At 28.1% G+C, this 14,652-nt stretch overlaps 4 protein-coding genes and 1 long non-coding RNA gene across 16 annotated transcripts in view; 3 read left to right on the plus strand and 2 right to left on the minus strand.

Moving 5' to 3' along the window:
- Nucleotides 1–403: 403 nt before the first annotated feature.
- LOC102677619 (coiled-coil domain-containing protein 58) lies at nt 404–1,518 on the plus strand. Its single transcript, XM_006614686.2, has 2 exons — nt 404–511; nt 889–1,518. Exons 1-2 carry the CDS (start codon nt 467–469, stop codon nt 1,273–1,275), a joined length of 432 nt encoding a protein of 143 aa, XP_006614749.1. The 5' UTR covers nt 404–466; the 3' UTR covers nt 1,276–1,518.
- Nucleotides 1,519–1,676: 158 nt separating this feature from the next.
- Nucleotides 1,677–14,652, minus strand: part of LOC102677482 (protein FAM162B-like) — a 15,617-nt gene continuing 2,641 nt past the window's right edge. The window contains exons 1-4 of one of the 4 annotated variants that reach the window (XM_006614685.2): nt 2,987–3,265; nt 2,444–2,622; nt 2,277–2,370; nt 1,677–2,103 (exon numbers count right to left, since the gene is read on the minus strand). In XM_006614685.2, coding sequence (XP_006614748.1) covers nt 1,887–2,103; nt 2,277–2,370; nt 2,444–2,621 — 489 coding nt within the window. In that variant the 5' untranslated portion in view covers nt 2,622; nt 2,987–3,265 and the 3' untranslated portion in view covers nt 1,677–1,886. Of the gene's footprint in view, nt 2,104–2,276; nt 2,371–2,443; nt 2,640–2,983; nt 3,266–14,652 lie in introns of those variants that run through there. The other 3 variants (XM_031509937.1, XM_031509938.1, XM_031509939.1) reach the window with 3 other exon arrangements.
- On the plus strand, nt 3,990–6,360 carry LOC102677338 (DDB1- and CUL4-associated factor 13). Its single transcript, XM_006614684.2, has 7 exons — nt 3,990–4,385; nt 4,536–4,933; nt 5,004–5,172; nt 5,279–5,426; nt 5,536–5,836; nt 5,940–6,103; nt 6,203–6,360. The coding sequence occupies exons 1-7, from the start codon at nt 4,316–4,318 to the stop codon at nt 6,288–6,290; spliced, it is 1,338 nt and encodes a 445-aa protein (XP_006614747.1). The 5' UTR covers nt 3,990–4,315; the 3' UTR covers nt 6,291–6,360.
- The window catches only part of LOC102676819 (tensin-1-like), a 219,859-nt gene continuing 212,172 nt past the window's right edge, over nt 6,966–14,652 (minus strand). For all 9 annotated transcript variants that reach the window (XM_031509932.1, XM_006614680.2, XM_006614679.2 and 6 more), the window contains 6 exons: nt 13,358–13,504; nt 12,133–12,321; nt 10,851–11,290; nt 10,427–10,645; nt 9,942–10,113; nt 6,966–8,670 (listed from right to left, as the gene is read on the minus strand). In XM_031509932.1, the coding sequence (XP_031365792.1) occupies nt 8,461–8,670; nt 9,942–10,113; nt 10,427–10,645; nt 10,851–11,290; nt 12,133–12,321; nt 13,358–13,504 (1,377 nt within the window). In that variant the 3' untranslated portion in view covers nt 6,966–8,460. The remainder of the gene's footprint in view (nt 8,671–9,941; nt 10,114–10,426; nt 10,646–10,850; nt 11,291–12,132; nt 12,322–13,357; nt 13,505–14,652) is intronic.
- On the plus strand, nt 10,107–11,613 carry LOC116185483. The gene is made up of 2 exons (XR_004150334.1): nt 10,107–10,647; nt 10,882–11,613. It is a non-coding gene; the product is annotated as an uncharacterized LOC116185483 (long non-coding RNA).

Genomic DNA, 14,652 nt, shown 5'->3' on the forward strand with positions numbered 1-14,652 from the left:
TTAAAAAATTTTAAAAAATTGTATATTGTTAAACAATTCATAATATTATAAATTTCACAAATACATTTCAATTTAAATTATTCATTATTATAACCAATTATTGAACTCAAGTACAAAGATCTATTTTTATTTTATTTAATATTTAAATTTTATTTTAAAAAATATTATTATCATTTAATTTATTAAAATCTAAACACATGGAATAATTGTTGTTTCTTAATTAATTTAATTTATTTGTTTATTTTAATTTATAAATATTTTTATATTTTTAAATAGTATCTACATATATGTAATGTAATAAAAATATATAATTTAAAAAAATTTTCATAAATATTATTTAATGTAATTAAATAAAATTGAATAATTAATTACAGTAGTAACAATAATAAAAGATAATAATATTATGTAATAATTTAATCACGATACTTCCTATCGTAGTTGAATACTTGATCTCCATTTTATAAAAATGGCAACCGTGAGTGTGGGATGTGGAGATTTTTTAGAGTTTCAGGTATTTTTGTAGTAAATGAAAGTATTATAAAATATGATATATTTCAAATTATATAGTTCAATTGTTTCGATTACATTCAACATATGTATTAAGCTATAAATTTCTATAAAGTTATAATTCATTACAAGCATATTTAAGGTTATATATTACTTTTTATAATATTTCATATAATAAATGATATTTAAAAGTGCAAAATTTTACAAATACTAGACTGAAACTAAAAATGAAATTAAAGATATATTCAATACATAATTTATAATACAGATTTCAAAATTTCAATATAAATTAAATATACATATAAATTAATGAATCTAAAATAATTATTTACATGCATATTATGTATGCACAAAAAATGTTTAAAAATATTTTTGTTCTAGGATGCATTAAAAAAAATGCGGCAACTTGATGACAAAATTATTTACATGTTAAATACCATACTTCCAACGGAATCATTTAAAGGACAAGTTGATCCTACTGTAAAATGCAAAGATTTATATGAACAAATTCAATCAGGCCATAAAACAAGAGAATTGGCTATTACAAGGTGTCTAAATGCATCAAAAGAAAAAGTGAAACAATTAAAGACTGAAAGAGATAATGGTAATGAAAGTCCACAACTTCTTAAAGCATTAAGAAAAGAACAAAACACTCTCCGTCTATTACAATCAGAATTGAATATAGAAGAAGTTGTAAAGGAACATACAATTGATGTTTATTACAATAAATGTCGTGTTTTTTATAAACCACCAAATATAGAAATTTAAATTTGTGTTATTCTTTTTAAAAATATTTTAAAAACATCAATTTTTTATATGATTGTAAAGTTAATTACAAATATATATTAAAATGTTAATTTTAATTGTGTTTAGCTATTGCATTTATATGATAAACTATATAAATTTTCAATTCCCATAATTATAATTACATTTTGTTTATTTTTTGTAATATTTTCAATTTTTGTGCAGAAAATTTATATAGGAAATAATAAAAAAAATTTTAGGCATCCTTATTTTGTTTATTATCATATTCTTACATTCATTTTTTTTTTATATTTTTTTGTTAATTTAAAAATTAATCTATTAATAAAATTAATATATGTTATAAAAATAAATTTTCTGATTTATTAAGATAAGATATAATAATGCTTATTTATATAATTAATATAAATAATATCTTCAAATATTATAAAGATATGATACTATTTTTACTAAAAATTATTATTTGTAATAATCTCTGATTATTCAAAATAATGACTTTAATGATTAAATAATTCTAATGAAATATAATGACATGGAAAAAAAGTTAATCAAAAAAATATTTAAAATATTGAAGTAAAATTTATGTAATTTAAATATTATTAAAAGAAATTAAAATACTATTTTTCATTTTTTTCAGCCATTTCGGCTTCTTTTCGGGCTTTTTCTTTCACTTTATCATACCATTTTTGTCTTTCTGTTATTATATTTTTTCCAGCAGCAACATCTCTTTTACCACTTATTACAGCTAGAATAGAGCCAATTATCGCAAAAGCCATCATGTAAAAACATACTTTAATTCTGGCTTTAGTATGAGCTAGCTGTATAGTTCGTATACTGAATAATAAGAATAAAAAAATTTAATAGATACAATTTTAAAATAAGCAAACTTTTTTATATTTCTTTAGAAAATATAATGTACTTATATTATATATTTGTATATAAATATGTGTACATATATTTAAATTTAATTTTATAAATATTATATATGAGAATATATTTTTACTTACCTTACTTGTTTTGGAACTTTATCCATACTAGGAAAACGTTTAACCCAAACTAATATTCTTTTATCAAAGTTAGTCAAAGTATATAAAGACTCTCCTAAAACATAATTTTTTTTTTTTTTTTTACATATTTTTATTAAAATCAAAAGCATTTTAAAAATATATTTTACCTGATACAAATTCAATTGCCTCCTTTTCAGCTTGTGATATATTAGTAGTTTTGGCTGTTTCAGTTTTAACTTTAGATGTTTCAGTAATAGGTTTATTTTCATTTTTAACAAATGTTGAATGTAGTTGTCTTATTTTAAAATTATTATTAAACTGCCTTATCAATCTTGTGCAAAACATCCTATATATAATAAAAATCTTTATCAAAGTTAAATGCTATTTAATATTAACAATAACTATTATAGATATTTTTATATTAATTATTTTTGTAATAAATATATAATATTAATGATTAAGATTAAAATTTTGTATTATGTACTCATGGTTTTTATATATTATATGTCTATAAATAAGTTGTACTTCATAATAGAATAACTATATTTTAAAAGTCATATTTTGATTTAGATTAATAATATATATTTAATATAATAAAATTATCAATTAAATATATCTCTTTATTCTCCTGTTTTATATAATAACCAATTTCAATGTAATAATTCATGTAATTGTTAAATGTATTATCATTAAAATTGATTACTTACTTCTTGTAATTTATACTGTACTGACAGTATTTAAAAACTTGCTCTGTTTTTTACGATCACACGTTATCCGAGTCACGTATTACGTACTACTAACATAATGTCACAGACGAAGTACAAAATATACGTTCAATATATTTTTTTATCCTAGATTTATATGATATTCTTGATGACACAAAGATTCTCTTATCATTTTAAAGTCATTCTCAACATTACCGATTCGATTCAGAATAAGATTGTAACATTGTACTGGTTGGAATTGAAACTATTAAATTACAAATAAAAAATAGAATAAATAAAAGAATTCTCTTTTAAGAAGAACTTTCTAATCCTTTTTTCGATAAAATATTTCAACATTTGTTCCTATTTTCTTTGTCGAATCGAATTTTTTTTGTTTTACATCATTGTTAAACAATGAGTCGAGTCAAAAAACATTCATATTATTTATCAGAGTATATTATTTTACATTATTCAAGAAATACATTGTAAATCTAAGAATATAATTTTTAAGACCAGAAAGATTTTAAAAAAGATTAAATCAAGAAAAAGAAAATTATGAAATGTTCAATAAGTATTTTATGGTTATTATCTGTAATTAGATATCAAATAGAGAAAGAAAGCAAATAATGGTAGAAAAATAATGATAGGATAAAAATTATCAATCAGTGTCATTTCTAAAATATCGCAAATGAAATATAAAAAGAGAATAAAAAATGATATAAAAAGAAGATAGAAATAAATAAAAATTGACTATCCACACCACTTCTTAAATGCCAAAAATGACATTCTTCTAAGAAGGGATAAAATAGATCAAGAATCGAGAATCAACGCTATCTCTAAAATATTTTTATAAAGATATGATTTAAAAAATAGCGCTGAAAGTTAATTCTTATTTTATTTTATCCTTTCTTAAAAGAATTATCTTTAGCATTCAAAAGATGGCGCGATCAATTCTGATCCTATATCTTTTTCATACTATTTGCTATTCTTTATAAATTTCATTTATGGTATTCTAAAGTGGTGTTGATTTCATCATTTTTGTATGTGTTCTTTTTTTTCTATTTATTCGTTTATACTATACTGTTTTAAATTTAAAAATTTAATATTTGTCTACGAAAAATAATATTGCAATATCTTTTAATTTTTATATAATATATAAAATATATATTAATTTCAATATTGCTTTAATGATAAATATTGAATATTTAAAAACGTATAGATATTTATGTTTTATTTTCTATATGTAGATATGCACGTGTTTACTTCACTTGTTGTGACAAATTGTGATGAAAAAAATATGCTTTAAAAATTTTATTTAATTAATAAATTTACAAAATGAAGGTGAAAATTCTGACAAGAAATCCTGATGAATACTTAAGAGAAACAAAACGTGACATATATAAAGGTTAGTATTAATGAAAAATAATAATAAATTAAGTTCTTGTTATAAATCATATATCTTATTATATAGTTATATATAATATATATTATTATATCATATATATTATTATACAGTTATGATAATTAAATAATTAATTTTGTTCATTATTTATAGTACCTAGAAATTATGATCCAGCATTACATCCTTTTGAAGCAGCAAGAGAATATACTAGAGCTTTAAATTCAGTAAAATTAGAAAGAGTATTTGCAAAACCTTTTGTAGGATGTTTGGAAGGTCATAAAGATGGAGTGTCTAATATGTGTAAGCATCCTCTCCATTTATCTACTATACTTAGTGGAGCTTTTGATGGAGAAATAAGAATATGGAATCTTACACAAAGAAAATGTATACGTAGTTTTTTGGCCCATGATGGTATTGTAAGAGGAATTGTGTTTAATGCAACTGGTGAACAGTTCATTACTGTTGGTGATGATAAAACTATTAAAACATGGAAATCACAAAAAACATCATTTGGTGAAGAAGAAGAACCTATAAATACAATTATTAGTAAGGTAAGATATTAAATATTAACAACTATTATTTGTATATTATATTAATTTAAAAATTATGGATATTTTGTAGACTGTAATAACTGGAATCTCTCATCATCGTTCCCAACCAATATTTGCAACTTGTGGTGAAGTATGCCATTTATGGGAAGAAACTCGTAATGAACCAATTCGTACATTAAAATGGGGTATTGATACTTTATATGATATTAAATATAATCCTGTTCAAACCAATTTATTTGGTAAGAATAATTATTGTGTTATAAAATTAATTATTAATTTATTAAGTATAAATGATTATATTTTAATTTTATAAGATCATAATTAAAATTTTATATAATTTTATAGCTGCTTGTGGAAGTGATCGTAGTATAATTTTATATGATGCCAGAGAAACAGGTCCTTTGAGAAAAGTTTTTATGAGATTAAGAACCAATAGATTGGCTTGGAATCCTATGGAAGCTATTACTTTCACATGTGCTAATGAAGATTACAAGTAAATTCAAAAAAAAAATATTTTCTTTAAATTTTTTTATTATTATTTAAATTGGAATATAGAAACTAAGAAATGTATTAACTATGATATATTCTATTTTTTAATCTAGTTTATATACTTACGATATTCGTAAGTTGAAAACACCTGTAAATGTGCACATGGATCATGTAGAAGCTGTAATTGATGTTGATTATTCACCAACTGGTAAAGAATTTGTATCTGGTAGTTATGATAAGTCTATTCGCATTTTTGAAATAAATAAAGGTCATTCTCGAGAAGTTTACCATACAAAACGTATGCAAAGATTAACATGTATGGGATGGTCTCTTGATAACAAATATATTATTAGTGGAAGTGATGAAATGAATATTCGTGTTTGGAAAGCAAGGGCATCAGAAAAATTGGGTGTGGTATGTTTTATATTTTTTGGTTTTTTATTATTTTACATTAAAATAATTATTATTTTATAATTAAATTAAAATAATAATAATTTAATAAAATAAATAATTACAGTTAAAACCTAGAGAAAAAGCAGCATTAAATTATAGTGAAGCTTTAAAAGAAAAGTTTGCTGCACATCCTCAAGTGAAGCGAATTGCGCGACATAGACAAATTCCAAAACATATTTACAATGCAAAGAATGAATTACGTACGATTCGAGAGAAGACTAAACGAAAGTATATATCATTATTAAAAAAAATAATAATAATAAATATATCAATTATGTATATTTTTTCTCGAAATATTTTTTACTATATTTACTTATTTTATTTTAGGGAGTCTAATAGACGTGCTCATTCTAAACCAGGAACTGTACCTTTCATTCCGGAAAGAAAAAGACATGTTGCACAGCAAGAAATATAATTTAAAATTTTATATACTATAATATTTTTAATAATGAAAAATATAATTATGGATATAAATTGGACACACACAATTGAATTATTTTTTTGTTCAATATTTATTGTAATAAATAATTTTATTGAAATTATACAACGCATTGCTATATAATAATTCGTAAAACGTTACAAACTTCAAGCAGTGATTAATGTCTTGCTTAGCGTAGCTTACAATGATTTATTAATTTTCTTTCATTTTCATTGCGCATTTATTTTAGCAAATATTTCTGAATTTGGCAATACGAAGATCATATACTCGATGTTTGAAGTATAATGAATATCCGTAAACTAGCTAAAAATCATGCTGAAGTTTTGTTTCATATTTTCGTTAAGAATGACAATATGTGATTTTAGTCTTCGTATTTTTCATTTATTTTATATTTTCAGGTCCGCATTATAAATCTTATATTTTCGGTTTAAATAAACGAATATAAGAAACATTTATCGATTTTATACGTAAATATATAGCATGATAGGAAGGAATATTGTATTTAATTTAATACCAGATATTTGATTGCAGATAAACTCCTTAATAAAATACTATTTTATTATTTTTTATCATGTCTCTTATACGCATTATTTTGTAGAATAAATCAACGATGACCTGTCGTTTATAAAATCTTATAATATTATATTCATATTCATATTATTCGGTGGATTCGATGATAGTTTTTCTAGATTTTATTCTAGATCTTATTCGATTTTTTTATCATTTTGTATATTGAAAAAATTGAAAAGTAGGAATTTTATTGAAATATTTCCTTAAAATTTTATATTCTTGGGCGTATAAAAAGCGGCACATAGTTTTCGATTTTGACCTTTTATGTCGGTTAACACACACGTAAGATTATTCTTCTTTTCTTCTGTTTAACATCCACTATGCGCGCATAAATTCTGTACAAGACTAGGTTAGTCGAACAATTAAATTATTAGTGTAATATGTTTTTCATCGGTTTTAAAATTCCATGGTAATACATATTCTACGCTTTGTATCGTCACTGTTTCAAAGATCTATTTCTTCTAACGCTGCCGTCCATGTTATTTAATTAAATATGAATAGTATTGTATAACAATAATTATAATTTATATACATATAAACACATTTACATTACTTTTGTAAAACATTTAGTCGCGTGAAATTTTAATAGCAAAATCTCAAGGATTTTTAAATTTTTTTTTTAATTAATCGAAAATTAAAAAGATCTCGTTGTATAATCGCCATATTCAATTCATTGAAAATTATTTATTTATTGATTTAATATAATATTCTCTTATTATTGTTTAATCGGTAAATTTTTCTATTAAAAGTTTTTGCTCTGTTTATTAAATGATCGTCGGATAATGTAATACTGTCAAATAATCTTTGATTTATAAACTGAACACTATAGAATTTCACACACTCGTCCGTAACAAAAAACCATTCAAAAGATATTCACAGTAACACTAAAAAATATTTATCTCATTTTTTCTGATAATTTTTATTCGATCTAAATGCTACAATAAGCTAGTTTATCAAAAATCCTGCAAATTAATTGTCCTTCGAAATTTTTTATCGCAGAGTCGGCGTCAATATATATTAATACACAAATAGACGCTTGTTAACAATTCAATCTAAAATATTAATTGATCTTTATTCATCGAACGAAAAATATCGGGAATGAAATCTACAAAATAAGGAATCAGTTTTTCCCTGCTGTGCGTCCTCCGACTTTTGATTCGCTGTTATTTTCACGAATAATGGCGATCATTAAATTATGTTATATTCTCTATCATTTATTGATGACTTATAAATATTTATCACCGCGAGAACATGCTGAATTTTATTCTAGCATACAACATTTTTTATTCTCGAGCATGTGGTAAATCGTTGTAACGAATAATCAATCAATCATGTCATCAATAATTCTTTCTATTTATCGACAAATACGATGGACCAATCGAGAATCGAGTTCAGTGAAAACTCATTTTGATGATTTTACGAACTCCTTTCAACGATCTGTAGAATTCTATTGTGAAGCACATTTTTCAGTTTCTCGTAGTCTTTCAGAAACGAATTCAGCTTTAACTGTCCGGTTCGAAGAATTGGTGAAAGAATCGATTTTTTTCCAAATCGTTCTGATTACAAGAGTTTTATTCTAGACGTTCAAGTCAGCCATCATTTTGCGAAAGTCAGCTAAGGTATTGTAATCAGGATCCGAATCGATATCCGCGAAGTCTTTGTTGGAATCGCTTTTCACAAAGCTTGGGTTGTATCGACTTAATGACAAAGGACATGGTAGTAATTCTGGCATCACTGAGTGGTGAGTAATTAGAGCAGTAAGTGTCGTGAATTCCTTTGTAAAGCCCTGCAACAAATAAAATAATATAATTACTATTTGTATTCGATCATTAAAAATTTTAATTTTATCGTGAAACGATATAAAATTTTAATTAGTTTTTGTTTCATTTCATAATTTTTTCGATGAAAATGAAATAGTAATATAATTTTTGTTGAAGTATAATTATTTACAGTGATATTGTATTACGATTGTTGTGTTATATATGTTAAAAACTTTAAAAATTGCAAATTTCATTGTCATCAAATGAATAATATAAAATTAATTATTGAAAATATATCGATTTTATGTAATAAATAATTTAGAAACGAAGCAAACGAATAACAAACATCGTATATGCATATATCAAAATTATCATATACTGTATGTTCGAATCTCATCGTGTGTTGCCACGGCAATGCAATTCTAGATGAAAGAGTAGTGGGGAATTTTGATTTCCCTACGGTACATCCAACAAAACTCATTTATACTCGTTTCGGAGATTATCAAAGTCCACGGACCCATTTAATTTATCCTACAAGGGAAATCCGGACATTTAAATACGCGTACCGAAATGGCAGAATACGCAACCGGAGTAGCTTTGTACTTGCACAATGTCTCTATTATAATATTTCTGAACTGAAAACATCGGTCCAAACGCGATATTACTCTGCGGTGATTAACATCTGGGTACAAAGCGGCTCGGTTTTCTTTGTCAATGTACATTCGTTTCATTCATGGTTAACATGAAAAAAAAAATTTTATTTTAAAAGATTATATAGATCTCGAAAGAATTTTTTTAGAATCTAATGTATTTGATATAAATAAAATCATAATATATTTATCTATAAATATATCTTTGAAGAGATAAATCAGAATAAAAAAAAATTGATATATAAAATTAGGTAATTGAAGCTTATTTATTTATTAAGTTATGCAATTAAATATTATTTTATATTATTAAGTTTTAATCAATATTTTTGTATATTAATTTTTCTATTTGATCTCTGGTGATTGATCTTTCGAAAGTATCTCATGAAAATATTAATTTGTATAATTCTTGATATATCATTTGTAATATACTTTATACAACAATATATTTTAATTATTTTTGTTTTATACAAATTATTCAATTATTAATCTTTCTGTCTGCTTTGAGTAATAGCATTGAAATGAATTGTAATAGTAGAAAATGAATTTACGTTGTCAAGGCGAAAGTGTTAATTACTCTATTTAAGCGCAGACGTTTCGTAGACGGTTAAAGACTTTCACAAGAAAGGCCATCCAGAGAAGAGATTTACCTTGATTTTGTAGCCTTTGTTCGTACGCATTATGAGATAATGGGCTATTCCGCTTGGTTGGAATTCGCGCGGCACTCGAAGCGAAAGGGCATAACATCCGGGTTTACTGGTACTCTCTCGCACCATGAAGGCTCCTTCCGGCTCCTGACTCAACACTTCTAGCGTTATTTCCCTGGAATCATAAATGATCATGACACTGTGAAAATGCAAATTTATATAAATAAGCAGTGAAAATAATTAAACTCAGATGGTTTATTATTATTCTATTGTATATATATTTTTATGCATTTTAATTTATGAACGATAATAATAATAATAATAGATAATTGAATATTTACATTTAAATAAATATCAATGAGTAAAAAGCTTCATGATTTTAAAATAGTTATATGTTATAAGCTTATATTAATCATTATAATACATTGAATTAGCAATTTTTTAAAATTAAATATTAGAAAAATGTAATGATGTAAATGATGAGAAACCTTGGTATTCCAGCTTGAAACCAGGGAGCTTTTCGTAGTTCAGCTTCTTCACTGCGGTTATTAAGGCTATCCGTTCTTTCAGGAAGAGGTGGTGGGGTCGGTGTGGAACCATGTGTACTTCCATCAGCGGGTACTGAACTGCTCGAGGTACTAATCTGAGATCTTCTCTTCGATTTGAATTCTGTTTCCGTACCAGAGCTGGGAGAATTATGTCCTATCCTGTAAGTTTTATAATTATAATCAATATCGAAATCTTTTTCTACTTAAAAGATGGACTATTTAAATTTAAAATGAAAATTTTTCAATATCTATATATATAATTCACACAAAATACTTCACATAAAATACTTCACATAAAATATTTTATACATATTGAAAGATTTGTCATAAGATAACTATTCATATCTTTTTCACAAGTTGTTACCTGTTGTTCTCAATGTTGAAATTTTTCGCAGTGATGGAGGCGTTGATGGTATTGTCCAGGCTCTCAGATGGGGGTATCTTGTTGTACGCCGGCCTCGTGCCCTCGGACTCGATGATCGCCTCGTTTATATAACCCCCAGAATGCGGCCTGTTTGACGGGCTCGTCGGTGTGCTGCTACCACTGACGAGGGGGCAGCTGTCATCCTCACCGTTCAACCCAAGAACGTCACGTCCACCTGTCAAACCCATCGCCAGCCGCTTTATCAGAGGCGGCTTGTCCGTTAGTCTCTTGTACGAATTTAGCTCCGTAGGTGAGTTGCTCTCATCGCTGCTCGGTGTGCTCTGCTGAGAGATACTCTTTGGCTCATCCTCGTTCGTTATTGGGCCGAGAACGTTGGTGAAGTTGTGCGTCGGCCGTAGACCCGGGATCGAGTTCGGTGTCTGATTCGGTGCAAAGAAATGGTTGATCAGTCTCCATGGTATGTACAACTTAACGATGACGTTCGAACACATTTCTATCGCAGAGAACGCGAGAGAAATGCGAGTGTAAACGCGGATTCGATTTTCTTTAATCTTTTTCCTTATCTAGAACGATTACAGTAACTTGTGATTAGTGTTCTTCGTTTATCGAGAATAATCATCGAGGTAATTTATGATAATGTTGGTTATAAATGATAATGAAAATCTTTGAGAAAATTTATTTCTAAGATGTAACAAATACGTGCATTCAACTTGCAAATAAAGTCTTGATGAATTTTAATGTATCCAATCTCTTGGTTAAATATTTATTTTCTTGCTTCATATTTGTTTTACCTCGTTGATAAGATAAGATTGCATATTCTATAAAAAGAGATGTGTACCGGGGTTTGTCAAGTCACTATTCGCAATCGTTACAACAGCATTAAAATTCGATTTTTCCAGAGATGAAGTCATTAGATAATTAGAAACAATCAATCAATATCGCAATAGCAATTCAATTTTGAAAATTAAAAATCTTCATTCGGATAAATTCGAATAATTATTTTGTAATTTGTTTGTTCCAAATCTTGTTACATCATCAAAGAAATTAAATTAGCCAAGATTCTAACCACGTTCGTTATTTAGTTTTCGCGTGTGCGATGGGCCGATACGACGCCATTCAATCTGTTCAACGACGTTTCTATTCTCGAGTCTGGCTCGAGAACAGCGTGGCGAATAACGGCGTGAAATAACGTCGCTCGTTTCGTTGAAAAAGCCATTGAGCGAAAATATGTATACTCGGGGAAGAGAAGGCGTGAGCTCACCTTCACGCTAGCGAGTCGCAGCGTGGGCGAGCCTGCGCTGCCGAGCTGTACGTTCATGTCCGCCGCAGACGAGCCGCTTCCAGTTCTGGACGTGGGCGACGTCCGACTTTTTAGCCACGAATTCGAAGACGAATTCCTGCAAACACCTCCCGCGCCGGCGATCGAGCTGTCGCCAGCCAACGATTTGTTCTGCGAAAAAAAAAGGAAAAATAATCATTACGCAACTGAATTGTGAGAAATTCCAATCTTTAAACAATTCCATTAGAGAATAGAATAGTTTAAAGATAAGTAAAAAGTATAAAATTGTATATTGTTTAGATATTACAATGATGTAATATGTTATATAAATTCGTCAAAAACATTTAATTATAGGTAAGAGTATTAAAAATTTGGACAAATTTTATTACAATAAAAAATATTTTTACTATGTGATTAAAGTTAAATAAAATTTGTCATTTTTTTTATTCGACTAAATTATTCGACAATTACGTAAACGTTTCGAAAATAGTTTCAGGGAACGGATAACGTAAGCATGGGCAAGAAAATACGAGGAAATAAAACGACGGGGAATCGTACTGAATGTTTAACCTGTTAGGCGGTAAATGTCAGATATATCGGCGGCCAGTTTCCGAGTTTTACTCGCCAATTTTGACACAGGTATCGATCTTACGGAGGCTTGAATTTGCCGGTGAAACGATGAAAAGTTTATCGACGGAATCTTACGATTCCCAGGACGATTGCGTGGGGAGAACGAGAGGAAAGACCGCGACGAACTGACCGTTTACGTGGAAACACGATGGAGCCGAGAGACTTGGGTCGAATTTATAATTAACGCGGCCTGTAAATGGGACACCTCTACTGGAGACTGATGCTCTCATGAGACCGCGTTATATTTTATACTTTATTTTTCCTTGCACTTGATCTTTGACTCGATTTTTGTATCAAAAAGAAATTCTTATATTAATCGTTGAAATCTTCGTAAATTTTTGTATTCTTTTATCTATATTATATTATCTATATTATCTACATTATCTATTATCGTTGCTTTTTTGTTAATGTTAAATTTTTCGCTTGGAAAGATTTTTTTTACGCGTGTAAATTATCTTCATGCAGTATTAGAATTTATAGAAGGCAGAACGATTTCTCTGCTACGTTATCGATAGAATGAAAATTAAGAGAAAGCGAAATCGCTGGTGCGCGATACGAGGTATAGAAATTTACATACCCACGAAGATCGATTCTCCTGTTTGTCCTTTCGGTAGGGTGGCGATGATTGCGGTGAGATCACATCTTGAAGGATCGGTTGGCGCTGAAGCTGCGCCACGTATGCCATACGAAAAGCATTGCCGACAATGGTGTTTAACTCCTCCGCCTGAAAAATAACGTAGAAAAGAAAAGAAAAGAAAAGAAAAGTTAATATAACTTTACCAAGGTAGAAGTAAAAATAGTTTCCTTATTCGTCAGATATATTGTAATATTTAAAATACATTTAAAACCATTTACAAAGTGCTTAAGGATAAAAATTGACCTGGATCGAATCAGGGAAGTAATTGATATTGCACCAAAGAATTTCAATTAATTCGCCAATTCACTAGTCCTCTATGCTCCAGTCTACATCAAAGATGAATTTCAAACTATATAATCGATGGTTAATTAAGCTTCGAAATAACAACTTCGCGTTTGTTCAAGTGGTCTTTTATTTAATCTCTCTAAAGTTAATTTTACGTCGACTTTTGCCGCGCGAATCGACTGTCTGACTTTTCAATTTAACCTGGTCTTTTTCGACCAGGAATAATTTTTTCGAAAAATATCTGGCCCGAAATTACTCTCGCAACAGGAGTAAAGAAAGCTATTTCGCGGGGGAAAAAGTTTTCGAAAACAATGACGGAGGACGTCGTCTCCCATAGTGCAGCAGGGAAACCAAAACATTTATCATTCACACGTCACACCCAGAAACTATGGAAGACGACGAGTTTACCGCCATTTCTCCACAAAGGAGTCTCTCGACTGTTCGAGGCCCGTAAAACGTCGTGCATGTCGTCGTCCGTACAAAATTTCCGATGACGATCGCGCGAGAGAAGAGGAGGAGATGGAGGAGGAGCAGGAGGAGGGGAAGAGGCATGCTGTTTCACGTAACGTTTCGAGCGGCTCGGATGCGTGTAAGGGAGAAGGAGGAGAGGAAGAAACGGACGTCGGGTGTAATCCATACGACAGGGCTCGAGGAGGACGCTACCGGAAGCGGGGTCGATACGGAAAATAAACTACGTGGAGGAACTTTACATATGTCGAACGAGTATCGTGGTGTGTATGAAGAACACGTGGAAAGAAGCGAGACGCGATGATACGAAAATGGAAAATGGAGAAGGAGTATGTATCGAAAGATAAAAGGAAAAAAAAAAAAGAAAGAGACTAGAGAAGTTAAAATGTAGAAAGAAAAAAAAGGAGATGAGGGAAAGAAATAAATATATCGAAAGAAAAAGAAGAAGATGATATATATATATATATATATATATATATATA

The sequence above is a fragment of the Apis dorsata genome, unplaced genomic scaffold, assembly GCF_000469605.1.
Source record: "Apis dorsata unplaced genomic scaffold, Apis dorsata 1.3 scaffold_194, whole genome shotgun sequence".
Lineage (NCBI taxonomy): Eukaryota > Metazoa > Arthropoda > Insecta > Hymenoptera > Apidae > Apis > Apis dorsata.